The sequence below is a fragment of the Plecotus auritus genome, assembly GCF_963455305.1.
Source record: "Plecotus auritus genome assembly, chromosome: 2".
Classification (NCBI taxonomy): domain Eukaryota; kingdom Metazoa; phylum Chordata; class Mammalia; order Chiroptera; family Vespertilionidae; genus Plecotus; species Plecotus auritus.
In genome coordinates this window covers 65524361-65552324 of record NC_137771.1, presented here as the reverse complement: position 1 = coordinate 65552324, position 27964 = coordinate 65524361, and the positions used below count along the sequence as shown (strand labels likewise).

The window sequence follows — 27964 nt, the reverse complement described above, 5'->3', positions numbered from 1 at the left end:
CTTCTCTCCCTTTGCTTGATTCGTGCTGTAGGTTTATGAGAAGCTGAAGGACTACATGCTGATCCCCGTGAGCCAATCTGAACTGGAAAAGGTGGATGGGCTGCTCACCTGCTGCTCGGTTTTAATTAACAAGAAGGTAGACTCCTGAGTGGCAGTCCCTCCCTGCAGCTGGCAATCCTGCACTCACAAGGCCAACAGCTGTCCCCACTCTTGTCGTTTTCATTGACAATCTACTGTGCCACTGTGCTACTAACTCTGGTTCACAGAAGTTCAGTTTTAATTGTTTCATTGTTTCATTCTGTACCTTCTCCTCCATCCCCTCATGGTGGTACCCAGACTGGATTTGCTAAAAGAGTTAAGCAACCTAGAAATTATAGAGCAAATGAATTGTCGGAGTGATTAATGACTATAGGGAAACACTCAGTATTTGTATTATCAGTGTGAAAATCATTTAGTTGCCAATACAGTATACGCAGAAGAATGTCTTCTTAGTCTGATAAGCTGGGATTTATCATTAATCATCTTTGGTTCCCTGGTCCATGGATTCTCCTTCTTTCCTCCTTTTTTCTAGCAAACTCTGAAGACTTTTTTCCATTACTTTCTTTTGCTTTTCTTACATCTATCACACTCACCTTGACCTTGGGTAAAATCAGGAGTCCTGCCTTCTGGGTACCTTCCTGCAAGTTCACCCTGTCTGTTGCCTGTCTCCTCTGCCTCATGGCTACATCTTCCACTCTCCCTCAGAAGGGCAAATGGATCCCTCAGCAGAACTGTGATCACAGCTGTTTGGAGGTGAGTTAACAGCACAGAGGCACATCCTGACGGGGTTTCCCCAGAGATCTAAATTCCACAAGAAGTAGGGCACCACACCTATGAAGGTAAATTCAGCACCAGATGGTTGCTAGGGAATCGTAGATCAAGAAGCTTGGAAATACCCCAGGGGTATAACATCTTAGAAAGTCTTTAAGTCACATTCCATGAATTTTTGCTTCATTACTGGCCATATATAGACCCTGAAGAATAGTCTTATTTTCTCTTCAGCTCATTCCAGCCCACCACTTCCCTCTATTGTGATTCATCCTATTACTGTCCTTCTACCACCGGCAATTATCCTGGCCTACAAAATAATTTCTTTCCAAACAGACATCCCATCTAACATTGATTCTTGATGTCTGTGTGAGCTAGATGAAGCATGTTCAGGAAGTGATAGGCTGGGTACTTGAGACCAGCTGCTGACAATGGGCAATTCTTTGAAATATCCATGAACATTTACTGTGGAATTCAATTAAAACTGCTTTCCTCTCTAGCCTTTAAAGTACACAACCTTGAACTGACAGGGAGCTCTTACGTAAAACAATGCCACAGTGAAGGGAGAGATCATTGTCATTTAAGCCTGAAAGAATCAGCCTGTTGGCAGGCCAGGAAAATGGTACTTTCCAAGGAAGGGTGGCTGATCCAGGCATGTTACTGAATTTTCTAGTCATCACCACCTTTCCTGTAGTGCCTGCGGCTTGTTGTTTAAGAGTAAGAATCAGGGAGATTGAGAAATGGGACTTCAAGACTTGCTCTGCTCACCTATGTGTGTGTAATCAGACATTCCATATGTTTAATGATCAAAAGAGAATTACCTTCATTCCTTTCATCTCCCCCTTAGCAAATGGGGATGAACCCAAAACATCCTTAACCACTCTCTGTCTTTTTCATTTATTTGATGACTTTTTGCCAGATTGGAAGAAATTCCTTCTCCTCCTTGTTGCTTCACTTTAAAATTCATTTCGCATACAAATATCTAATTATATACATCCTATGATTAAACCATACCTTGGTCAATGTCACATTTCCAACTGTCTTATCATGAGTGAATAATATGTTTTTACCAGAGAGAGAATGAATGTTATCCACATGCCCAAGTTAATCAAGAAAAATTATCCTCAGCAGTTATGGTTGCCCTTTATGTTGGCAAAAGCAGAAATCCCCTTGGGAAAGGTCAACATCTCAAAAACAACCATGGAAAAACTAGCACAATCAGCTGGTGCAGGCTTAATATTAAAGCAAACTGGCACATAATCTTCAATGTCTATTTGTATTATCCCAAATTAAAGAACTATTCTCTATTATGTCTAGTCACTTGCAAAGGAATAGATTTCCCTTTTGATTAATTTGTCCAACTAAGACTGTTTTCACTTTTCCTTTCCTTTGCTACTTTCCCTCTTTCCTTCACTTTGTCTCAAGAAACACCGTAGAATCTGTGTGCCTCTTCAGAATCTTATTCTGCACAGCTGTGTCACAGACAAGGCTGGCTTCTTTAGACTACCTATGATAGGATGTGAAAATCTAAAATACCTGCAGCATACTAGTGTTACTTTTCTTATGTTCTCATCAGCTTAATGTTACCTTTGAAGGAGAAAGATAACCTCTTGTCTATTGTGATTTATAGGGATAGCTAAACTAACAGTAACTGCTTTTTGACATTATAAAGACATTAGTAATTGTATTTAAGTAAGTAAAAGTTGAGTTATTTGGTCAGTAAGATTCAGTTTAATAAGGACAATATAGAGAAAGTACATTATTTAGCATTATTTCTTCAACTAAGATGGATTGCTATAGAAATCAACAGGCAGATCTCGCTAGTATATATTGATTGCTCTTTTAAGCTACTGTGAACAGATGGATTGCTACAGCCCTGTCTTTATCTCTAAGGGGAGACAATAGTCTGTAGATGAATACTGTGATGTATCTAGAGCTGCATGTTAGTCGTGGTGATTATTTACTCTAACATTCTACAGAACTCAGACAATTTTCACATGGTGTTGGGTTTATGCATTTCATTGTACTGACCACCTTGTTCCAGCCAATGTATGGTTATCCACTCTGTGTGCCAAAACCAGTAATGCCTTCATGGCCCTTTAGTCCAGAGAAGTTCTGCACTGATTTTAGTCTCTTGCTGTCCTGATCCTACAAGTGTACCAGTTACAATGGAATAAAGTGTCAGTTGTGCTGTGATCAGCAAGTATGTCTGTCTCTCTCTCTCTCTTTTTTTTTTTTTAACAGAGACTGCTATGGTGAATTAAGTCATCATTTCTTTGCTATCAGAGATGGGAAGTCCTTTTTATTCTCTTATAAGCTACAGAATTAGAAATACTATGCCTATAAATCAACTGCCATCAGTAGCTTCAATTAAAATGGTATTTTAAGAGATACTTTATATTTTCAGGCACTTAAAAAGTGTGCATGTTCTCCATGCCAGGTCAGGAGAGCTTGATTTCATACCTGCTCCTGCTTAGAGAAACTTCCCTTGTTCCTTTGACCCCTAACTGTGGTCAGAACATTACATGGCTCAGATATGGAGGCAGTTAAACAATTTGCTTCTTCTCTCATACAAGAGTTTATTTGTTTTTTGATTGGTTGATTTACAGTAAGCATCTTTTAGGAAATGTGAATATTTTTTAATTTAAATTTTATTTTTTAATTACAGTTGACATTCAACATTATTTTACATTAGTTTCAGGTGTAAAGCGTAGTAGTTAAACAATTATATACTTTACAAAGTGTTTCCCCCCGGTATTTCCAGTATCCACCTGGCACCATACATAGTCATTACAGTATTATTGACTATATTTTCTGTGCTGTACTCTACAGTCTCGTGACTATTTTGCAACTACCAATTTGTACTTCTCTATCCCTTCACCTTTTTCACCCAGTCCCCCTAACCCACTCCCCTCTGGCAACCATCAGTCTGTTCTCTGTATCTATAAGTCTGTTTCTATCTTGTCTGTTCGGCTTTTTAGATTCCTCACATAAGTGAAATTATATGGTATGATAAAAAAGGCAAAAAACATACAATGGGGTAAAGACTGTCTATTCAATAAATGGTGTGGGGAAAGTTGGACAGATACATGCAAAAAATAAAACTAGACCACTTTCTTACACTATACCCAAGAATAAACTAAAAATGGATTAAACACTTAAATGTTAGACTCAAAATCATAAAACTCCTAGAAGAAAACATAGGCAGTAAAATCTCTGACATTTCTCTCAGCAATATTTTTCCTTATATAACCCCTCAAGCAAAAGAAACAAAAGAAAAAATAAACAAATGGGATACAACAAAAGGAAATGTGAAGATTTTTTAATGAGGCCTTTTTATTTTCAATAATGTTTTTCTAACTGAAAGTAGCTTTGTTTTCTTTTTCTGATTGTAGAAATAACTGCTCACTGTAAAAATAAAATTCAAACAATACAGAAGAAATTATAAAAACAAAAGTAAAGAAAAAATTACTCAACATTTCATCACCTAGAGGTAGCTACTATTAACATTTTAGAGAATATCCACACATTTATGAATAAATGTAGGTATAAATATGTAATAATTTTACATAATTATGCTGTTTTATAGCCTTCTTTCTTCATTTACCAATATGTTGTGGGCACCTTTCCATGTCAACAAACACAGATCTCCATCAATTTTAACAGCCCTGAATATTCCATGATACAGTTGGTGAAGCTCTTTCTAATTTTATGGAGTGTTATATCACAGATGTTTGGTATGCCCACATTGCTAGTAGCTGGGGGAGAGGGGACAGGGGGGCCGTCTTTAAGCTGCCAAAAAAAATGTGTTGCTTATAAGGTTTCACACATACCCAGAGTTAGTCCAATCTGGTGTCTTCTTATTGTAACTGAATGGTGTGTGCAAATGCTCACCAGAAGCATAGACCAGTACTAAATTCCTTGGAGAGGTCATTGATTTCATGTCACCTTCTCAGTTGAGGTTGCACTGATTAGTTCTCCTGTACTTAGGTTGTCATTGATATGGGTGATGAAGCTAAATAATGCCAGTGGCTATTCCTGCAAACTTGCCCTGGGCCCCAGTAGGAAATGCAACCCTCCACCTAAGTGCCAGAGTGCTTCTCAAAGAGATGGGAGACACTTTTTACAGGGAGAGTTGGCAGGGTTCCCAGAAGAATGGAGGAAGATAAGCATGAGAAAAATTCCCTTTCGTGATGAGCTGCAGACTCTGGAAATGGGAATTTTCCTGAATGGAGAATGCTGGCCAGCAATACTTCCAGACAAGTGAACACAAGTCTAACGTGCTCACACTGTGCCAGGTGCCTGATACAGCTCCTGCCTTTCAAGAGCTGACAGTTGGGGAGGAGCAGGGAAGGAAGACTACGCGTGTGCACAAATGATTATGACACAGCTGGAAGTAAGGTAAGAACTGAAAGGAGCCCTAACTGGTTTGGCTCAGTGGATAGAGCGCTGGCCTGCGGACTGTAGGGTCCCAGGTTCAATTCTGTTCAAGGGCATGTACCTTGGTTTCGGGCACATCCCCAGTAGGGGGTGTGCAGGAGGCAGCTCATCAATGTTTCTCTCTCATCAATGTTTCTAGCTCTCTGTCCTGCTCTCTTCCTCTCTGTAAAAAATCAATAAAGTATATTTTTAAAAAAAAGAAAGAAAGAACTGAAAGGAACAGTGGCATGGTGGTTCCCAGAGAGGACTCTGGGTTGGATCTGAGCTTGGAAGGACAGCTCTGGGTTCAACAGGCAGAGATGGGAGTGCAGGCATTGGAGGCTGAGGGAGCAGCATGAGCAAAGGCATGGAGGTGGGTGTGCACTTCAGAAGCACCTACTGGGTGTGCCAGTTAAGTCTGTTATGCCCTGGGGATACAATGGTGACAGTCCCTGCTGTCCTGGAATTTTCATCCAAACAGGAAGACAAATGAAACAAGTTACTGCAAATGCGATGAACATTATGAAAGGAGAATGGGGTGCTCAGAGCAGATGGTAGGGGCGAGCAAGTGGATTTGTTTGGCTGAAACATGGGAAAATAGAAGAGCATAGTGAGGTCACGTAGGTGGGAATGTTCAGGGCTGCGCCTGCTGAGGTAGACTGAACTTGGCAGTCTGTGAGGATCCCCTGAGGACTTGGGTCAGGAAGGGATATTACCTGGAGCTTGGCATGGAGCATTGTACTGGAGGAATGGGAATTGAGACTGGTGCTTCTCTTAAGATTAATTTCTCCAAGTTTCATGTGTCATTTAAACATCTCCTCTCACCACCCAAATGGAACCTGAAAGCTGGGTGATTAACTCTCTCTCTATTCTCTCTCCTAAAAAAACAGTTTAATAACACCTTCCCCTCTTCCCACGGGACATTTTCAACGCAAAAAAGATAAAAGGACAGAAAGGTTCTTTAAAAGAAAGGGATAATGTAAATATCATTATCATCATCATTATCCTCATTAACTCCTATCACATCGAGCCTGGATCCCATCAAAGTGTCCTCTGCTGTTTGAAACATCTATCACCTACTCCAGAAATAACTCGAGGTTTTCATCATTGATGCCTCCAAGCTGGCCTGACAACTTCCACCGAGAATTCACGGGTTTCCTGGGTAGCCGACAGGGTGCTCCAAGGACACACTTCCATTAGTACGCTGTTGGCAAATTGGAGTGTTTCCTACCACCCTCCCCCTCCAAACTCTCATTTCTAAATCAGGGAAAGCTAAGCCACTTTTAGCATGAGATACTGGGGTTATCAGGCGTTAAGGAGAACATGCAAGCGCCAAATATGTTGCTGTCACTATAAATAAAAAATTCAAACTAGTATGCCAGCGAACCACTTGGTAAAAATATAGCCTGGGCTGGCTTGTGACCTGATGGGTCCCTAGGTCTTGGGAAGACCCCTCTATTTATAAACAGAAGGTTTAGTCATTTGGCTAAGAATACAAAGAGCAAGCTTGGGTGAATTAACACAGACCTTAGAAGGCAGTTTGCTTTTTCCCATGCTTAAACTTTTTTAAAAATAATATTCTAAGCTCCTGCTCAGGGACAAGGAAACTTTGATTAGCTCAGATTTGGGGACAGAACTCAGGAAAACTGCTTGAAATTAAACTAGGATACCATGTGCTGTGTGTTGAAATTGCCCACTATTCCATAAAGATACAAACTGCGTATCTCACACTGATACAAGGAAAGTTCGGGAACCAAACAAAATTTGATTCCACGTAACATTTGAGCTCTGTAGAAATGTTAGCTGGAAGAAGCTTGTGGAACAAACAGATTCATGCATCCAACACAGGCTTGAAACTCTAGGGTGGGCTATGAACCAAGTCATCTCTTTTGTTTATCTGAGACTCAGAGGAGCATATGAGGTCCCTGAGAGTTAGCACTAGGACAGCATGATGGGCTTGCTTGCTTGCCTGATAATCATTGGAGGAGATGGGAGGAACATTGATACCATGGCAAGGTGGTAACAAGGAATCTGTCATAGGAAATAGAATTCGCCCCCACTTGAATCAAATAAAGAGATTTCCGTGAAGGTCGATTTCCACGGTATGGGTATTAAGGGTACAAACTAAGAGATGGTGAGACACCCAGAAATCAGCTGTCCGCAGCATTCCTAGGCCCAACAGGACAAGGACAGGAGATTGTGCTACTAGATTTGGGACAGGGCAGGGGCCATAGCTCCAGCCGAAGATTAGGTTCCAGAGCCAAGAAGCAGTGTCCCAGCCTCTCTTTTACTCTCTGATCTGCTGGTACTCCCCTCAGACAGACCACACCTGCACACTGGCTAGTGACCGGGCCTCGATGATGTCCCCTGCTCACTCAGCCTCCTGGGTCCAAGGGCAGAGACAGGCTCTAGATTGAGCAGAGGCTCGCCCAGCTGGCGTGGCTCAGTGGTTGAGTATCGTCCTATGAACCAGGAAGTCACTATTTGATTCCCGGTTGTGGGCTTGATCCCCAGTGTGGAACGTGCAGGAAGCAGCCGATCAATGATACTCTCTCATCATTGGTGTTTCTATCTCTGTCTCCCTTCCTCTCTGAAATAAATAAAAAAAATATATTTTAAAAAATAAAATGGGCAGAGGCTCATCCGCACCATGCCACCACAAAAACAAGCTCATCAGAGAGTGGCCACCACCAACTCTGTCTTTCAAGGGCATTTACTTTCTATTTCTTGGCCAATTCCTCAGGCACATGCCAGCTCTGTGGTCTGGTTCTCCCTCTCTCAATGTCAGGAAATGATTGGAGCAGACTCAACAATAAGACATGAGCCCGAGGGTGAAAGAACATCACATTCCAGACCCATGAGTCCTGGACCTCTTTAGTAAGCACTATGTTAATTCTAAAATTAGAGCAGTCTCTTGGGCACCTGGTGTTCAAAAACAGTTAGTTGGCCTATTGCAGCATGCCCATGACCTGCTGGTGACATAGATTGTTTAGGATTCCAAAGAACCTATTTTCTCTGTTTCCCCTTTTGTTTGTATATTCAGCAGCCCTTGCTAGGTGCATGCTGTTTGGGTTTTTACATAGCTTTGTTGCTCATGGGGCTCATGTTTAATCTAAACTAATAGTAGTGAGTTCCTCATTTCTGGTAGTGTTCAAGTAGATACTGAAGGACCACATCTAAAAATGATTGTAGAAATATTGCTTTATCCAGTAAAATCTGGTATGGGTAACATCTAATGTCCTTCACCACCTGAAATTCTATGATTAGGCATTTGTACTGTTTTGATCCTGGCTGACTTTCCTTTCTCCAATGCTACCCCCAGTATCCCAAATATATGAACATTGTTCTCATCTATTAAATAATAGTAATAAGGGTTCCATGTCCAGCATGACAGTGTGAGAAGATCTGTGGACTGGCTTCCCAACAAAACTGCTGAAGATTACTTTAAAAATAAAAACATTTAAAGTCTCTGGAAATTGGCCATAAGAACTGAAAATTTTTTATCCTTCAAAGGGAATTATCCAAAAAGTTAATAGACAATGAACCAAATAGGAAAAAGTACTAGCAAGTGATACATCTGACAAGGTATTGTGTCTTGAATACACAAAGAACACTTACAACTCGGAAAGTGCCCCCAATTCAGCCACCGCCTGCCGGGACAGGTTTGCAGCTTTGCTCCTACTGCAATCCACCGGATCCACGGTCAAAGTTGAAAAAATGGTTGACCTTGCCCAGCTAATGGAAAATGAGGTATTCATGGCATTTGCCTCCTATACAGCAATTGTTCTTTCAGAAATGGTGTTTATGGGAACTGCAACTGCATTCTATAGAATGACAAGAAAGGTTTTTGCCAACCCAGAAGACTATGCAAGCTTCAGCAAAGGAGAAAATGCCAAGAAGTACCTTCGGGTTGATGATAGAGTAGAACGCGTATGAAGGGCCCACCTGAATAACCTTGAAAATAGTGTGCCATTTCTTGGTATTGGCATTCTGTATTTTTAAGTGGTCCAGATCGCTCTCAGCTATCCTTCATTGGAGCACAAATCTACCACACAATTTCATATTTGTTACCCTTTGCCCAGCCAAATCATGCTTTGGTTTTTTTTGTTGTTGGATATGGAGTTACTTTTTCAATGGTTTGCAGATTGCTGACGACTAGATTCTACCTGTAAGGAGAATCATACAACTCATCGCCCTATTATTTTCTAAGAATTCTGTACTTCCAACTTAAAATGAATACTTTTTAAGATTTTAAGTGGAAGGGAGCAGAGAAATTAAGATGGGGGAAACCTAGTCTGAATTTAAATATCACCAATGTCCTTTATTCTTGTGTTATATTTGCGCTAGAACTTTAAGGTAATTCTTAAATCTATAGTCTCATTCTAAAAGTACTTTGTTATAAATTTTTATTATAATTTGTAATATTCATTCACCATTTCATATTTTAAATCTATAAAAGGAATGAGTGCATGTATGAGAAACCTATTTCAATATTGCTGAAATGGGTGCATGAAATAAAGAATTTAAAGAATAAAAAAAAGGACTTACAACTCAGTAATAAAAAAGACAAATACAAATTTTAAATGGGCAAAGGATCTGAAGATCCTTTCCATATATGCAAAGAAGATATTCAAATAGTAGATAAACACAAGAAAAGCTGTTTGATCTCATTAGTCATCAGATCAGAGATGTGCAAATCAAAATCACAGTGAGATATTTCACAGCCATTAGAATGACTAGAATGAAAAAGTCAGATAATAATAAGCAGTGACAAGGATGTGGAGAAGTCATAACCCTTCCACACTGCTGATAGAAATGGAAATGCTGCCACTTTGAAAAACAGTCCTGGAGTTCCTCAAACATTTAAATACTGAGTTACCATATGACCTGGCAATTCCACTCCTAGGTAGCTACACAGGAGAAAAGAAAGCATGTGTCAGCACACAAAAAAACTTGTATGTTAATGTTTATAGAAGCATTATTCAAAGTAAACAAAAGGTGGAAGCAACTCAAATGTATGCCAACTGATGAATATGCTATCTCTATACAATGGAACATTATTCAGCCATAAAAGGGAATAGAATACTCACATATGCTACAATATAATAGAACCTTGAAAACATTATGCTAAGTGAAAGACCATATGTTATATTAATTTAGTTATGTTAATTGCTCAGAATAGGCAAATCTGTAGAGACAGAAAGTGGATTCATGGCTGTTTAGGGTCAAGAGTAGGGGGAGAAGGGAACAGGGAGAATAGAGGGAGTGGTAGCTAAAGGATAAGGGGTTTCTTTTTGATCTGACAAAAATATTTTAAAATCAGTTGTGGTGGTGGTTGCATATATCTGTGCATTTGCTTAAAAGCATAGAATTTTACACTTTAAATGGTGGGTTGTTTGGTATATGAATTATATCTCAATCAAGCTGTTTTTCTTAATGACAATAATAATTCTCTTTGTCCTCTTCATATCTCAAAGAGTGGTTGGGAACATCAAATGAGAGAGTTTATGTAAAAGTGCTTGGTACCCTATGCAGTGCTATACAAACATAGCCTATTATATTCTTGAATGGGATTAATCAGCTTTTCACCAGCACCTGTCAGTACAAAACTCATAAGCTGCCACTCTTACAACTACCTTAGGCCCAATTAGATTTCCTTTCCTTTAGCGGTTAAAACACATTGACAGAGCCCAACCCTTGAAATAGTGCTGCATAATAATTGCTGACAAATGCTTCTTGCCGTCTTTTTTTTTAAAAGGAAATAATGTTTCTTTTATATGTTTTCTAAAACTCAACTCATGTGCGCACAATTACCACACATACCAAGTCCCCCGTTTTGTCAACGTGGAGTCCACACGGCCTGTATAATAATTTGCTAACTGGTCATTGTTGCTTTCTTCTCAAGTTCCCAAATCCTGTATTACACTTTGGCCTTCAGTTTGCTCTTCTAGCTGGGGTGAGCAGCAGTCTGAATAAGCAAAAAGACATGAGGGTGAACTGTGCTCAGAATGACAGGGTTGAGAGTAACATTAAGAGAAGCTGGTCCTCGGCCAGGCAAGCCTCTGAGTGCAGCACCCCTGCAGGGATTGACACAGGTGCATTGAACAAAAGGAGGGAAAAGCAGCCTTTGTGGTGGCGTGTTCTTTGCGTGGCCTGACCTGTCCAACCCTTCTGTCTAAATACTCCTTCCATTTCAGCCAATTGTACAGCTTTGAACGCCAGCCTCTCCCCCCACCCCGCCCCTCCATTTGGTTGGCAAGCAGCTGGTACCTTCTTGGTCTCTTCAATAATTTGGGAAATAGAATTTAATATTATGGCTTTTTTTAGCTTTATGAACCTAGCCTCCTCCCTGTAACCCTCACAAGTGCTCTATGAAGCAGATGACAAAGCTGAAGCCCAGAGAGACTCAGTCACTAGACAAAGCCACACTGCTAGTGGGTGTGCCGCCGGGACTCAAACCTGGTTAATTTGGGCAGCGTGGCCAGTGCTCTTCAACATTATTCTATGCTGCCCATTGAAGCGAGTACCCTGTTAAAATTTCAAAATTATTATATGTCAATGTATAGTTTTCCTACCTCTGCTTTTCCATATTAATTAAGATCTGGGAATATGTGTTACCCCTCTTTCCCAGAGGGATCCTTTGGTTGCGCCCCCCAAAACAAAGGAAACCTAGACACCCTTGTTAGCTGACTGCAGGTTTTACAGAAAAAAATTGTGGAGTAACAGCGCCCTCAGGTGGTCATCTACGTTTTCTCATGAGGCCTTTTGGCGCGGAGATGCGGGGACCTAAGAATGCTGTGGCTGTTGACTTGGTGGCCTGTAGCCTACATGTGACCCTAGGTAACCCTAGCCTCCCGGAGACCTACCTGGCTGTGGACCTGGCTTGGGCAGATTCTGTGGCCTGGCCTCTCTGTCTTTGGCTGAAACCAGAAATGGAGTCAAAGTCCCTGCAAGGGCATTTAAGATCCATCCACGCTGGAATCTGGACAAAGGCTTCATGGCCAGGAAACTAAGCCCCTACCACCCACTCCTCGTCCCATGTCCACATCTTCTCCCATAGGGCATCAGCTCTTTCTCTAATGATTTGTTCCCTTGCTGAAAAAAAGAAATCACCAGCCCTGCTGTAGGGTGGCAACACTTTAATTCTTGTTAATTATTCACCTCTTCGTGTGAAATACGCCCATCTGGCCCTAACCTGTAACCTGTGTTTTAAGGGAAAGACAAGGATCTAAGAATAATGAGAGCTGGAAGTAGGTGGGGAAGGCAAGAAACAGAGAAAGGGGGTGGAACAGAGGAGAGGAGAGGGAGAGGAAGAGGGAAGAGAGAGGTGGAGCTGGGAGAAGGCAGGGGAGGGGACAAGAAGAGAGGAGAGGGGAGAGAACAGAGGAAGGGAGGCGTCTGAGGCAGTCCTCAGTGCCCCAGGCTTCTAAAGCATGAAGAACCTGCCGGGGCACTTTTGTTCAATGCACCAGATATTTCAAGGGCTCCCATTATTGCTTGGTATATAATCTTGGTTCATCAGAGAAACAGAATTAATTAGATAGGTAGGTAGGTAGATAGAGATATAGATAGATAGATAGATAGATAGATAGATAGATGATAGATAGATAGATAGATAGATAGATAGATAGATAGACAGATGATAGATAGACAGATGATAGATAGGTACAAGATAGAATACAAGGAGTTGCCTCACACAATTATGGAGGCTGATAAGTCCAAGATATGCAGTTGGCAAGCTGGAGAGCCAGCCGACGGTGTAAGTTCCAGTCTGAATCCAAGTCTGAAGGCAGGAGAAGAAGATGTCTCGGCTCAAAGACATTGGGCAGAGAGAGAGAATTCTTCCTTCCTCAGCCTGTTGTGTTCTATTCAGGCCCTCAGCCCACATGGGGGAGGACAATCTGCTTAACTCAGTCTACCATTCTACTGTTAATCTCATTCAGAAACACGCTAACAGGCACACTCAGAAGCAATATTCACCCAAATATCTGGGCGCTCTGTGCCCCAGTCAACGTGACATAAAACTAACCATTGCACTTGGCAACAGCACCTGTCAGCACGCTGCTTTTGGGTTGTTTATGCCCAGGTAGTTCTCACCCTAGAGGCTGAGGGTAGAAACACCTTTCCTGGCATCGCAGCACTGGACAAAGCCACACTGCTAGTGGGTGTGCCACCGGCACTCAAACCCAGTTTAGTTTGGGCAGCATGGCCAGTGCTCTTCAACATTATTCTATGCTGCCCATTGAAGCGGGTGCCCTATTAAAATTTCAAAATTATTACATGTCAGTGCATAGTTTTCCTAACTTTGCTTTCCCATTTTAATTAAGATCTGGGTGTATGTATTACCCCTCCTTCCCATCTAACACAACAAGTGCTCAGGACGTTCGAAAAGTGCAAAAGCAAATAAATAAACAAACTCAGATTTGGGCCCAATATGAAGAAAATACAGTACTTGTCTCATTACACACCCGTGTCCTCTACAGAGGACAGTTATCTCTGAGTTCGGATCTGTGCAGGTCCTCACATTCCCCGTGCTTAGGTGGTGTTTGGCACATAGTAGGTGCTCAATAAATATTGGTGGTCTAGGAGTAAATGTATGAATCGATGAGTGAGAGACTGGAGCCAGCCATCTATCTCCCCAAGGGCAGGGCTGGCTTTGCTTTTCACTTAGAGCTCATTAAAATCCATTCTTTGCTCTGATCAGAATCTGACACGGGCTTTTACAAATGGGTGTCTCTGATATTCTCTTCAGATCTGAGAAGCCTTTGTCTGGAAAACCCCAGCCTTGCCTGCTGTCACCACAGTCATCCAGAAACTGTCAAACACTATAGAACCCCTCTGGGCGAAAGCTGTGTCATTACTGCTGTCCAGAGGAGCCCGACAGCACCGTGGGCCCTTCCAGGGGAGAATGAGAATTCTGATTACATGGAGACTGTCGCAGCCAGTCAGTTTGCTGGACTGACAGGAAGTCTGACCTAATGCTGTGAAACAGGTTTCCAGAAGAATTTGGAGAATGGTGAAGAGATCCAGTCCAAGCTCATTGCATGAGCTAGGAGTCTCTGTTCTTCAGGAAATGCACCAAAGAGAAATCTATCTTTCGGGTTTCTGTGTCTCTGCTTTGCTTTGTAAGAAACAGTGATGTGGCCCCAGAAAGAGCCCCAGACATATGCACGGGGACCTCATCTACTCCTAATTCCTCAGGCAGGAGGCCAGGCTTGGGGAAAGCCAAACCGCAGTTAGTGATACCTCTGCCAGCTCTCAGAGGTGGCACGGGGTAGAAGTGAAGACATGGGCTCTCCAGGCAGGACTGCTCTCAAAGCCTGGCTCCACCCTTTACTAGCTTGGGCCATTACAGTGGTGGCACCAAAAGGCAACTTGGAGGGGCTTCGGCCACCCATGATCTCCATCAGACCTCAAGCTGTTCCATATGATGATAGTAATCATCAATGTAATGAACAATTGAAATAGTCTTGGTCTTATGTAAAGTATGAATGCAACCAGGTTAGAAAAATTTGATATTCTTGGTATTCTTACACAAGCTAAGTTAACACGGTGTGCTTTTTTTTGCAAACACAGCTTTAAGACAAGTCCCCTAGTAGTCCCAAACACCCCAAGCCACATCACCACCCTACAACCCTCCTATATATAAATTCTGGAACCAATCCTGGCAAAGCACATGCCCTCTGTAAGCCAGTTTCCTCCCCTGTTAAAACAATAGAAGTGTATATATTGAGTACTGTGTGCTTTCCAGGCATTGAGCTAGATGTCCTTATCTAAATTACATCATTTAATCCTTATGACAACAGTATAAAATTGGTTCTCTCTGTGCCTCAGCTTTTCAAGCTATGAGTTAGAAAATGATGCCTACCTCTTGGGGTTGGAGTGGAGGGTAAAAGAGATGTTGCATGTAGAGGGCCTGGCACAGGTGGTGTGCAATAAGTGGTAGTTATAATGATGTTAGTGATGCTAGAGAGGCTGAAGATGGGGAGGTGGAGGAGGAAAAGGAAAATAAAATCATGGCAGTATCCAGCTTATATGTGGACCCTCCCTCAAGTACTCATTCTTAGCTGCTTTCTCTCCTAACTGTAAGCCCTGAAATGTCCCAGAAATATGTCCATACATGTTTTATCCCTGTAAGCCCTCTAAGCTGGCGTACAGAAGGGGTTTATAACATCTATAAAATAGGTGGATCTGACCTTGGATGGCCCAACCTTGGCTGTCAACATCTTGTTTCTCTCTTGGTGATACCCTCTTTCACCAGAAGGTCCCCTTCCCCAAGCAAGTTCCTAAGAGGGACTTAAAGGAAGAGCAAAAAGAGCCAGTCTGGCCTGGCCAGTGTGGCTCAGTGGTTGAGCGTCAAACCATGAACCAAGAGGCCACCAGATCAATTCCTAGTCGGGGCATATACCCAGGTTGGGGCTCAAGCCCCAGTATAGGGAGTGCTGGAGGCAGTTGATCAATGTTTCTTTCTCATCGATGTTTCTATTTCTCTATCCCTCTCCCTTCATCTCTCTCTAAAATCAATAAAAATATATTTAAAAAACAAAACCAGAACCAGTCTGGAGTAGGCCAGGTCCAGGAGTCCAGAGAGAACCACATGTTAAGGAAGATGGGAGTGAGGTTTGAGGGTGGATAATATGAAGATTTGAGAACAATCTGGGCAATGGGGAAAGGACTAAAGGAGTGTGCGACACAGACTGGTAATTGTCCAGTCGTATCCATGCTCCCCTTCTTCCTTATAGTAATAGGCCCTGGAAATTTTACCTGGCACATGACCACTCCATTGAAGTATACATTCCCAGCCTCCCTTAAAGCTAATTATAGCCATGGGAGTAAGTTCTAGCCAGTGGGACCTGATTGGACGTGATGGAACAACTTATAGGTCAAATGCCTTCCTCATTCTTTGCTAACTTCCTGTGGGCTGGTGAGGCAATTTCAGCCATGATGACAAAGGCAAACCCCCAGAATTGGTGAAGCAACAAGATAGAAGGAACCTGCCTTCCTGGATGACCTCATCCTTGGCCACTCACTTATCTATGGACTTTTCCCTGAGAGTTCTGTAAACTTCTAATTAACTGGTTGGTCCTCTGGTTAAAGCATCATAGCTCATACCCATTTGTCTGTTGTCCAAAACAAGCCCAAGATCCAGATCCAAGTATGGGATTATTCCAACCTGAATCCCAGCCAGCAGGCCACCAAATACAAGGAAATCTTGATTGCCGCTCTAGTCCTTCTCTGAGGGACAGGTTTTTCGGGTTTCAGAGGAAAGAGCATGGGTTTCTGCAGCTCAGAGTGAAATGGCTGGCGTGCAGGGAAGTGAACTGCTCCCACCAGAGACAGCAGAGGTGGTCTGTAGAATAGCTCATTCCTAGGGAAAAACAGGACCTGGCTTTTCCCACCATTACATCCCCAGTGCTTGGCCTGGCACATGGGAGGAGCTCCATAAATATTGATTTGAAAATTGATTGAATACATAATGAAGCCTGTAAATTTCGAGCTCTCCAAAACAGGAACAGTTTTGGCAACAAAGAGCAAGAACTAGGCACCTGAAAGGAAAGGCAACCATTGGCTCTGTTTGGCCAGTCTCTTCATGGGATGGCGTTCTAAAAACCCAGGGACTGCAAAGGCTCTTTGGGCAACCCTGGGCCACTTCCCAAACTTTAGGAAACGGGGAATTGGAGGATTCCAGAAAGCCTTTTGTTTTGGAAAAACTGATTTGGGGAGTCTACCACACTCAACCGTTCTGGTTTTATAGAGATTTCAGATTCCAGCACTGTCCCTGCCCTGGATGAGTTTATGTATGTCCCACTCCATCTCGTGATTACAGCCCCTGCAACTGCCAGACCCACTTCAAAGGGAGAGCAGGCTGTGGGGAGCACACCACCCTGCTTAGGAGAGATGTGAGGATGAAAGCAGAGAATCAGGGAAGAAGGGAAATGTCAGAACGGTCCTCATCGACAAGGCCAGCCCTGTCCTTTGGAGCTCCATCCCCTCCCTCCCACCTGCTGAAAGACTGACAGCAGGGCTGCCCACTGCAAACTCCTGCATGTGTGGCTGGGCAGTAGGCACAGAAATCAGATCACAAGGCTTTTTTTGTCAGAGCCTGGACACGGCACTCATGTGGCCCACAGCCATTTGAAGTGTGGTGTCGTCGTCTCCCAAAGCCTCCATGACCTTGACCAGATTGGAAGTGGGGAGCAGCCTGGTTCACCAGAAAGGGGAAGAGATTGGAGGGTAGCGGCCCAGGCCTGGGGTCTGAGGGAGGAGTGGTAGAACTGGTAGGAGTGGGAGGCAGAACACATGGGAAACTGTTAGAGAATTCGGGCTGAAAGCTTTTTATCAGAAAGCCTGTGTGGGTGTCAGTGATGATGGACCCTGAGCAGGATGTGGGGAAGTGCATGATATTAGCAGAAAGTGGTCATGATCTGTGCTGCCCACACGTCAGGAGAGCCAGCAAAGAGGAAAGACAACGTAAAACCCTAGCTGGGTGAAGTGTTTCAACAAAACGTTGACTTACCTCAGCCTGGAGGAACTGACCATTCAGGGGTGATTTCAGAGTTGCAGAACCCAACATGCACAGTACAGGAATAGGTCAGACTTCTTTTAATTTTTTAATTTTGAACTAGTTTTAGACTTGGCAGAAAAGTGGCCCAAATAATACAAAAAAAAAAAATTCTCTTATATTCCTCCTCCCATTCCCCTAATGTTAACATCTTACATGATCATGGTATACGTAACAAGAATGGGAAATTAGCCCTGGTCATGTGGCTCAGTTCGTTGAGCGGTGTCCTGTGTACAGAAAGGTTGCTGGTTTGATTCCCAGTCAGGGGCACATGCCTGGGTTGTAAGCTCGATCCCCAGTAGGCAGCTGGTCAATGCTTCACTTTGGCATTGATGTTTCTCTACCTCTCCCTTCCTTGCTCTAAAAAAATCAATAAAAAATATTTTTAAAGGAAGAATGGGAAACTAACATTGGTACAATAGTATTAACTAAACTACAGACCTTATTTGAATTTCACCATTTTTTCCATTAATGTTCCTTTTATGTTCTGGGACCCTATTCAGAATCCCACATGGCATTTAGTTATCATGTCTTCTTATCTCCTGCAGTCTGTAACAATTTCTCAGTCTTCTATGAACTTGACACTTTCAAAGAGTCCTGGTCAGTTATTTTACAAAATTTGGGTTTGTCCAATATTTCTGGAATTATGTTATGTGTTTTTGATATTGTGTTCTTCTCATCATATGAAAGGGTTCATAATGTTGATCTGCCTTATTATTGGAGACTAGAGGCCCGGTGCACGAAAATTCGTGCACTAGCGGGGTGGGGTCCCTCAGACCGGCCTGCCCCCCTCTCACATTCCGGGAGCCCTCAGGGGATGTCCTACTGACGACTTAGGCCCGCTCCCCAAGCCACAGTCTGGCCTCCCTCTACAGGTGTGACCAGGCGATCATGGGAAGGCACTGCCCCCATCAACCCGCTGAGGCTGCCGGCCCTCGCCCCTCACTTCTTAGCACTGGCCCCACCCCCTGCCCACTGGTGGGTGGAGGGTGATCTGGGGCCAGGCTGACTGAGGGAGGGGCTGTGGGAGGTTGAGGCACAGCAAGTCATACCCCATCCAGCCTCTGCAGAGGCGTGGCACTGGGATCGGGCCCACACCACTGCCTCTGTGGCTGCCTTTGTGGAAGGGGCAGCACTGGGACCGGGACCTTGCAGCCCCCTCTCCCGCTGCCTCTGCAGAAGGGCCCACACCGAGGCCTCTCCTGGGCAGCGCCACCTCTGCTCCTGCTCCCACAACATTTCACTGGGCAATGAACTCCTGTGGGGGTATTTAGCTGTGGTAGCATTGCATGTTCGGGGTTCCCCAAGTGTCCCTGATCTATGGAGCTGGCCATGGTGACTGTGAGTCCTGGGTGGGGAGAACCAGTCTGGGGGGAGACATGGTGTGGTGAAGGCTGGGGCGTATCCGTGGTGATGGCTGGAATGTGGAGGCTGGGACTGGGATCTGGAGACTGGACCGGGGCGAGAGATCTCACCAGGCTACGAGGGATGTGGCCATCTGCTGGCCAGAGAGGTGAGGTCTGTGGTTCTCAGAGCATGTGCTGCTGGGGCTCATGGGGTTTGTTAGGTCCGTGCTGACAGGAGATAGGCCAAGAGATGTTTTGAGAGTTTAAGAAATTTTATTTTTAATACACACCAGTATATCCATTTCAGCAAGCAAGAGGGCGGGATATTTACGTCTCTGTGTGGGTCGGATGTAGGTGCAGGTGTTTGCAGGAAGCTGGGTCTAGCGTTGCTTTTCTCGGCTGCTTAGCTTCTCTTGTGACACCTGAAATGAAAATAACAGGAAAACAGAAGAGAGGGCAGGAGCCTCAAGTGCCTCAAGTGAGGACAACAGGAAAGTACTGAGTGCAGGGGAGAAACTGAGGGCAGAGGAAAGGGACAGAATATGCCTAACAGGGTTTGGCTGGCCTGGGACCCAATCTCCTGCTGGATCCGCTGCTGCTCCTTGGCTGCGGGTAGTGTCAGTGTCCCTGAGGCTGCTGGAACTGGGCGTGTCCTGCCAGGCCTGCAGCCATGCCAGAGCTGCCTTTCTGTTGTTGTTGTTGCTGCTGCTGCTGCAGTTGCTCTGTGGCATCTCTCTGTACTGTGGTTCATACTCGCCATGCTGGGGTTGCGCCCCGGGTTCATGATGTTCAAGGCCTGGCCCTGGGGGTTCAGGCCTCCCACTGCTTGCTGCTGGGGAGGGACAGCAGGTCGTGGCCCGCTGGCTTGCATGGCGTTCAGGTTCAGCAGGCTGGGCTAGAGCTGAAGGCCGAGCTGGCTGGACATTTATTTGGCCGTGTGCTATTTGATGAGAGTTGCCATCGGCTGAGGGTTTGACCTGAGGATGTTGAGCACGTGCTGCTGCTGGGGGAGCTGGGAGACTTCAGGATCTGCAGCAGGTCCTGCAGGGCACCTGGAGAGATGGTCTGAGGTGGCTGCACCTTGGGTCTGCATAGACATCACGGGCTGGGCATGCCTCACATTGGCTGTTGTTGGGGGATGGGTGCCGGCTGCCACTGCGGGGGGTCGGGGAGCAGAATAACAGGCCCACTGACCTGGTTGTGTCACATTCAGGCCCATGGGGGCCATCTGGCTCTGGGGGTCACTGTGCCTCAGGGGCATACCGTTGTTGGTGCTCACCCACTACAGGTGCTGCTGCTGCTATGCCTCACGTGCAATCTGCCGGGTGCCTCCACTGCTGAGGTGGGACTGGGCGGGGGTCAGAGGGGCTGGCACCTGGTTAGTGGGCTTCCCAGTGCAAACTGTGGTGGGGGGCTGAGTTCTGGCCATGCTGGAGAAGCAGGCTAGTGACATGCTCACAGGTGAGGTCTGGGGCAGAGTCGGGGGCTGTGGTGTCCAGGGTGTGCTGGGATGCAGTGTGGGGGGACAGGGTGGTGCTGAAGGAGAAGAAGGCAGACTTGGCTGAGGCACAGTGTGGGTGTTGATGGTGGCATCTGCTGGCACATGAGCTACGCGTGCTGCCGGTGGTGCTGTGTCTCCTGCTGGTGGAGCTTCTGTTTGATGTTGAGGTAGTAGGGAATGGGGCATGTGTTTTCTTGGCAGTGTTTGGCATGGTAGAAGCAAAGAGCCATGAACTGGTTGCACACTCCACAACCTCCATTGGTCTTGCGCTAGCAGCCCTTGGTGTGCTGCACAACCCACCTCATCTTCTGTCAGGACGGCTGCAGGCAGTTGGCGTCGTGGCACCGGCAGGCATGCCTCAGGGACTGGATGCAGCACTGGATGGCCTGGCCCCGCCACTCCCGGAGGTTCCTGAACTGCGGCTCACCCTGGCTGCCGCCTTCATTGCCCTCTGCATCCAGGCCCCACCTTCACCATCTTGTGGGTGTGGCCCTATGTGTTGTAGCAGTTAATGCAAAGGTCGTAGTCCTCGCACCCACCTGCCTCCTCCTCCGCTCCTGCTCCCGTGGTGGCGGGGCCGCTCTGCTGCAGCCGCTGTGGCTTTGTCCAGATGGACATCTGGAAGACGTCCGCTCTAATTAGCATGTTACCTTTTTATTAGTTTAAATGTTTTTATCCATCACTTGGTGGGTGTTGCTGAGTTTCTCCAGTGTAACACTATCTTTCCATTTGTAGTTGATATGTAGCTTGGATGCAATACTTTGACTTTTTTCTAAAAACTTATTATTTGAAATTGATTACAACTCTTAACCTCTTCAAATGTTTGATTTCCTAGTGTAGTATTGTGGTTGGCTTGGTTATAGCACCCTGATGCTAGACAGCCTTGGTGTCATTGGTTTATTGATGCTCAGTAAGTATTCAGTGGATATAGGTGACAAATTCCACAGTGGACATGACCACCAAATGCAATGTGTGAGCTTTTTTTGCTCTTGACTCCAACAAATCAACCAGCAAATAACATTTTTATAAGAGCAAATTTTAACATAGGTTGGATAGTGAATGATATTAAGAAAGTGTTGTCAATTTTATTAGGTGTGATAAGAGCATTGTAATTATATTAAAACTAGAGGCCCGTTGCAGCAAGATTCCTGCAATAGGGCTTCCTGCGGCGGTCTGCTTCCCTCCCTTCTCCCCCACCCCACCTGCTTCCCTCCCTTCTCCGCAGCCCTGCTTGCTTGATTCTCCGCAGCTTCGTTCCCTTCTGCAACGCTTGGCTTCCTTCTACACTGTCTTCAGTCTTCCTCTGCTCCTGGATATGCAAATTAACTGCCATCTTGGTTGTGTTAATTTGCATACTTGCTCCTGATTGGCTGGTGGGCGTGGCTTGTGGGTGTAGCGGAGTGATGGTTAATTTGCATGTTACTCTTTTATTAGACAGGATACTCTTTTCTCATAGAAATACATACTGAAGTATTTACAGGTAAAGTAATATGATGACAGGGATGCATTTAAAATATCCCAGGGAAAAAATGTATGGTGAGATGGAAGATGACACTGGAACAGCAAATGCTGGTCATTATTTAAGCAGGTGATGGGCACATAGGTTTCCATTATACTTCTCTAAAAGGTCTATCTCAGTTCACCTGCCTCACAAAATACCCCATTCCCATATTTCCAGAATTTCATTGTGCATTCTATGAAAACTGGTCATTTCCCATATAATGATGTCAAGAGCAACAGTTTAGCCCAGCCGTGAGCAAACTACGGCCCGCGGGCCGGATCCGGCTGTTCTATCCGGTTCTCTTGCTCTCCCCTCCGCTCCTTTACTTTGAATTTATATTAGTTCACACAAACACTCCATCCATGCTTTTGTTCCGGCCCTCCAGTCCAGTTTAAGAACCCATTGTGGCCCTCGAGTCAAAAAGTTTGCCCACCCCTGGTTTAGCCCATCCTCTGTATCGGGGTGGATGCTGGCTTTGGGTTCCCAATCTGTATGGGACTCACCTCTCAGTGGTTTTTTCTCAGGGACACTTCCCTCCTGAGCAGCTTTCTTCCTAGGCAGACTCTTCCCTGAATCGCTACAAAGTCCACGAGTCATTGGCAAGTACTCACATAGTTTTGTTCCAGGTGATATGAAAGTATAGCATCATATTTCTTGTACCCGCCTATTCTATCTCTGTCTTCAGCAAGTACTCGCCTTTTACTAACTTCTTTTAATCATGTTAATATTTTCCCAGTTTCTCCTAGACATTTCAGAAGCCATCTGAGGCCAGAATTGGATTGGATAAGTCAGTTAGCCTCTGTGAGTCTCAACGGCTTCATTTTCAGGGATGGGCAAAAGTAGGTTTCATAGTTGTATGGAAAAAGACATGCAGGTTATGATTATTACTAGAGGCCCAATGCACGAAGATTCTTGCAAGAATGGAGCTTCTTTCCCCTGGCTGCCGGCACCGCCTTTGCTCCGGCCCGGAGCCGCCTTTCTGCCTTCCCACGCTGCCCAGAGACCCACAGTGGCTGGGGCAGTGCGGAATGCCTGCATCGTCACCGTGGCGATGACCAAGCATCCAAGCATCCTGCCCCCAGCTGCTCGGTGCCTGTGTATGCAAATTAACCCACCATCTTTGTTTGGTTAATTTGCATACTCATCCTGATTGGCTGGTGGGCGTCGAGTAGGTAGGTCAATTTGCATCTTTCTCTTTTATTAGTGTAGATAATAATACAAGAATGAACTCTGTTTTGCATACTCCCAACTGTACACCTCCTTTTGCCCACTCCTTTATAAAATAGCATATTCCTACCACATAAGTCATTGAGAGAATTTCAGAGGATCCAGTGTATGCTCCTCTTCTGTGCATTTGTGATATGTTGGAGGTGCTCACTCAGTGGAGCTTTTCCTCCACCCTGGTCAGACCTGCCCCAGGAAGCTCCCTGTGGACACTGCCGGGGAAAGTCTAGCTCTGTGGTGCAAGCCCAGATAAGGAGCGAAGCCCCAGGGCCACCACAGCACGCCTTCAGCACCGTGTGCATGAGACCTGGGCAGGGCAACTTGCTGAGTGGCAGGATGGCTGCTTCCCTTGGCAGCGAAAGTTATTTCTGGAATCTAATGCAGTTAGAGATATAAAGACAATGATATCACAATTCTATTATCATTCTAACCTGGCTGACATATGATAGTGTAGTACCTGGCCAACCACATCTGCTCATGCTGGTCCCAGGCATGCCCCCCATGATCTGGTCTAACTCACTTCCTGCCTCCCTCTCAGCCCCCTTGGTTGGTTTCCATTTTTCTCCCTCTTTTCATCCTTTCATGTAAATGGAGATAATAGGAATACTATAAGGTTAAGTAGGTCAAAGTGAATGTATCCAAACTGCTCTGTGAACTTACATTTTATTGTTTTATTTTTCAGTACAGGAACTAGCCTAGATGTGTTACTTACCGTCGGTTAAAGTGCTGGTTTTGTTTATTTTGGGTTTTGTTTGTTTTGGATGAGTTTGGAGTTTATGGGGGGAGTTTGATTTTTTTGTTTGTTTGCTTTTGTTATTGTTGTTCTGGTTTCTGTGCTATTCCAGTCCATAAGGAAATTCCTATTATTTTAAAAATCTAGCTGCCAGCCCCAACCTCACCCCCAGCCCCAGGCCCACCCACCCCCACCCCCAGCTTGGCTGAATCTCTTGAGCCTTCTGAGAGCTGACTCTTAACCCTGCAGCATGCTACCTGGGCTTGCTCAGGTGAGAAGTGGTTCAACTACCAATTCACATCTGGCACTCGGAGTGTCTGTCCTTGTGACTGGGGAATAGTATCAGAAACCATGGAGTGTTGCCTTTGTTCTAACTAAGAAGACTTGTCTCTCTCTGTCCGTCCAGTGTTGCTCAGTGGTTGAACATTAACCTATGAACCAGGAGGTCATGGTTCAATTCCTGGTCAGGACACATGCCCAGGTTGCCGGCTTGATCCCCAGGAGGGGGCATGCAGGAGGCAGACACTCATTGATTCCCTCTCATCATGGATGTTCTCTCTTCCTCTCCCTTCCTCTCTGAAATCAATAAAAATATTTTTTAAAGGCTTGTCTCTTCAGAGTGGCAGGTGCATGGCTTCTGACTGAATCTCAAACTCAGCAGCTCCTGAGGATTCTCTCAGGGCCCCCAGGACTCTGTTGAGGTCTCAGTAATATTGCTTCGCTTCCCATCCTGAGTTCTGAGCCTCTTTGAGAAATAAGACAAAAGACTAAGTATTGCCCTAGCTGGTTTGGCTCAGTGGATAGAGCATCAGCCTGAGGAATGAAGGGTCCAGGGTTTGATTCCAGTCAAGGGCACATGCCCAGGTTGCAGGCTTGACCCCCAGTGTGAGGCATGCAGGAGGCAGCCAATCAATGATTCTCTCTCATTATTGATGTTTCTATCTTTCTCTCCCTCTCCCCTCCCCTCTGAAATCAATCCATCAATCAATAAAAAGACTAAGTATTTAGAGGCCAAGATATTGTTTTGGTTATTGATAAAGGTTAGGTTGGAAGATCTAAGTGGTATCTATAGGCAAATGGGAACTCAGCATTAGACAGGACCCTTCTGAGGCAGCGCTGGGCCACGGCCAGCCTCCGCCTGCAGGGACACAGCCCACCCCTGAGGGGCTGAGCAGAACGCTTGCTCACAGCACATCAGCCTGCTTCCAAGAGGGGAACACAAGGCACTGAGCCAAGCTCCCGGTTCTTGTTACCAAATTGACCAACGGGAAGGAACTCTGCCATAAATGAGACCTAGCCAAGGCTTTTTCCTTAGAGTCTTCTTGTGGCAGATGTTTATAGAATGACAGTTTCCTTTAAGAGGGACATCTGGTTACCCTATAATCAATTCTACTCTGACATGGTAATTAAACACCTCTGTTCCCTGCTCTTTCTGGTGGTTACCGCAAACCCACGTTGCGTTCTGGCATTCACACCTCCCGCCACTACAGTCACTTCTTCCGTTTACCTAACACCCAACACCTACTCACTGTAGTCTGAGGGCACGCAGAACATGGTGGTCTGGGTTAGCAGTGCCTCTTAAACTCCTTAAATGTTACAACCCGTCCCTCTTGTGTCCTTACATAAGACACATTCTGTTGACGGTTTCCATTATTATGGACTTCAGTGTCAGTAAGTACCATCCAGAACCACAACAACAATAAATGGAAAACCTAATCATTGTGGGATTCGTGTGTGTGTTTTTTTTAAGTCTGTTCCATTTAAATGAGTCATACCATGAAGTAAATACATACTCTCCTTTTAAACCCTTAATCAGTTACATAACTCCCCAAGAGTTCACTCTGACCTTGTGTTGTGTTAAGGTTTTTTCCTTGTTCTGCAGGACTCTCGTTCTTGGATTACACCTTGTCAGGGATGACTGCCAATTCCTTCCTTTGCCCTCAGCTCCTCCCGGAGCTGTGTGTGTGTGTGTGTGTGTGTGTGTGTGTGTGTGTGTCCTAGTCTTGCAAAGAAGTGTCACCTTTCCTGTTTTCTCAGCAACTTGAACCAATTCCAGTTTTCTCCTGGGCTTCCCTGGGAGTGTCTGGTGGAGTGTGCTTTGCTGGCCTGTTCCAGTAAGCTCCCTACCTTGTCTCCAAGGCATCCAAGGTAAAGAGCATTGCATTGGGATGGAACTGAACTTCCTGATCCTTCAGAGGCTCAGCCTCTCCTTCAGGGGCCCCGCTGCTGGCAGGGACTAAGAGAAACTGGCAGGTTGGTTCAGGCTTCTGGGTACTCCCATCATCTTCCCCATCGCTCTGTTTACTTCCTTCTGGTATGGACACAACCCCTGTGTTTTCATGACTTACCTCACTTTCTCCTTATCTACATTGTGACTTCCTCCAAGGCAAAACTCTGTCTTGTTCTTCTTCTGATCTGTTCCAGCTAGCTCCTGACTCCTAGTGGGAGCTCAGTTAACATATAAGGGAAGGAATGAAGTGAGGAGATCAGAGGGGAGATATGGGGTCCCAGCACCCTTGAATGGACTAGTAACCCTTTCCAGAAGGCTGTTCCACACATATTTCCATGGCCAGTTACTTCTCTCTCTGTTATTCCCATGTCCTCCAAGGTCACCTTTCCTGACGTCCTTCCTGAAGGAGCCACCACACTGACACACATGTGCGCATACACATAATCACTATCCATCTTCCCTCCCTGTCATCTACATCATGGCTCTCCACTATCTGAAATTAATTCAGCTGTATGTGTTTTTATTGCCTGTCTCCCTCCAGTATCATGTAAGCTCCGGGAGGTCCTATAGCATTAGCATTTTCAGTAGTGCCTGGCCCGTGGTAAGTGCCTCAAGTTTCCATTGAATGAGTAAATGGAGAAAGAGAGACAGGAAAGAAAGATGCGTCTCCCCTCACCCTTTTGCCCAGTCTAATCAACTTTAAAATGTAGAGCCCTGGGAATCAACACAGAGGAAAGAGAAGCTGTTCTTCTGCTCTTTGCTTCCATGTGAACTGCAGGGTCCAGAGGCATCTTGAGCGGGAGAACAGGTGAGAGAAGTGAGAAGTATCTCCAGCTATCTATCCTTCAAGATGCAAAGAAAGAATGCTGTGAGGAGTGTGGCCATCCAGGGAGGCGGAGCCTTCCTAGCGATGGTTCCAGCCAGGTCACCTGTGAGAGTAAGAACAGGCTGAGCTGCTGTTAGGATCACAGGGACGTGGTTTGCACTCACAGGCATTTACACAGAGGGGAGGGTTTCTTTTAGACACCAGGTCATGGCACTAGGAACAGGTGGCATAATGAAGCTTCAGGAGATCCTGGAGCCAGGCCTGGAAAGGCAGGGACCGAGGCTGCTGCTCATTCGGCCCCGTCCTCATCGCCTGCCTTCGCCGCTCTCATAGCAAACCTGTGCAGAGGAGAGACATGTAGCTTCTCACGAGGCTCAGAGGCCCACTTTCCAATTCCACAGGGGAAATCTGACCAGTCCACTTGGGTCAAGTGTCCACACCCCTTCTAATCAGCTATGGGGTGGAGTCACGTTGCATGAGCGTGGCAGCTGGTGCAGAGAAGGGGGTATTCGTAGGATCACACCCAGAAACATTTGCCATTTTTTACCCTGATCAGCAGATGGTGTGCTTCAAACTGCGAAAAGTATCTGAGTAGCAGTTTATTGTCACTTCCTCTCAAATATCCAGATATTTTCCATTTGTCTTCTCTGTCGTTAGCCCACAATCACCTAGCACTGGAAGCAGAAAATAAGAAGGGCTGCCCTCGGAAATATTTGCCGGGTCACCAGGGCATTGAACACTTGCTTCCAGTGTTAGTGGATCTAAAGCAGCAATCATGACTCAGTGACAGAGAAATGTGCACAGCCTCGAGTTAG

At 45.2% G+C, this 27964-nt stretch overlaps 2 protein-coding genes across 7 annotated transcripts in view; both read left to right on the top strand.

Moving 5' to 3' along the window:
* DDAH1 (dimethylarginine dimethylaminohydrolase 1) overlaps window positions 1–27964 on the top strand; it is a 183171-nt gene that overhangs the window by 150791 nt on the left and 4416 nt on the right. For 2 of the 6 annotated variants that reach the window (XR_013959987.1, XR_013959988.1), the window contains exons 6-7: window positions 32–1446; window positions 1502–3013. Coding sequence is in view for 4 of the 6 variants with exons in the window: in XM_080657290.1 (XP_080513416.1) it covers window positions 32–148 (117 nt within the window). In the remaining 2 variants the exon portion in view is untranslated. Of the gene's footprint in view, window positions 1–31; window positions 3014–27964 lie in introns of those variants that run through there. The other 4 variants (XM_080657291.1, XM_080657289.1, XM_080657290.1 and 1 more) reach the window with 2 other exon arrangements.
* Window positions 8944–9162, top strand: LOC308240931 (microsomal glutathione S-transferase 1-like; the record flags this gene model as incomplete). Its single annotated transcript, XM_080654412.1, has 1 exon — window positions 8944–9162. The coding sequence occupies one exon, from the start codon at window positions 8944–8946 to the stop codon at window positions 9160–9162; it is 219 nt and encodes a 72-aa protein (XP_080510538.1).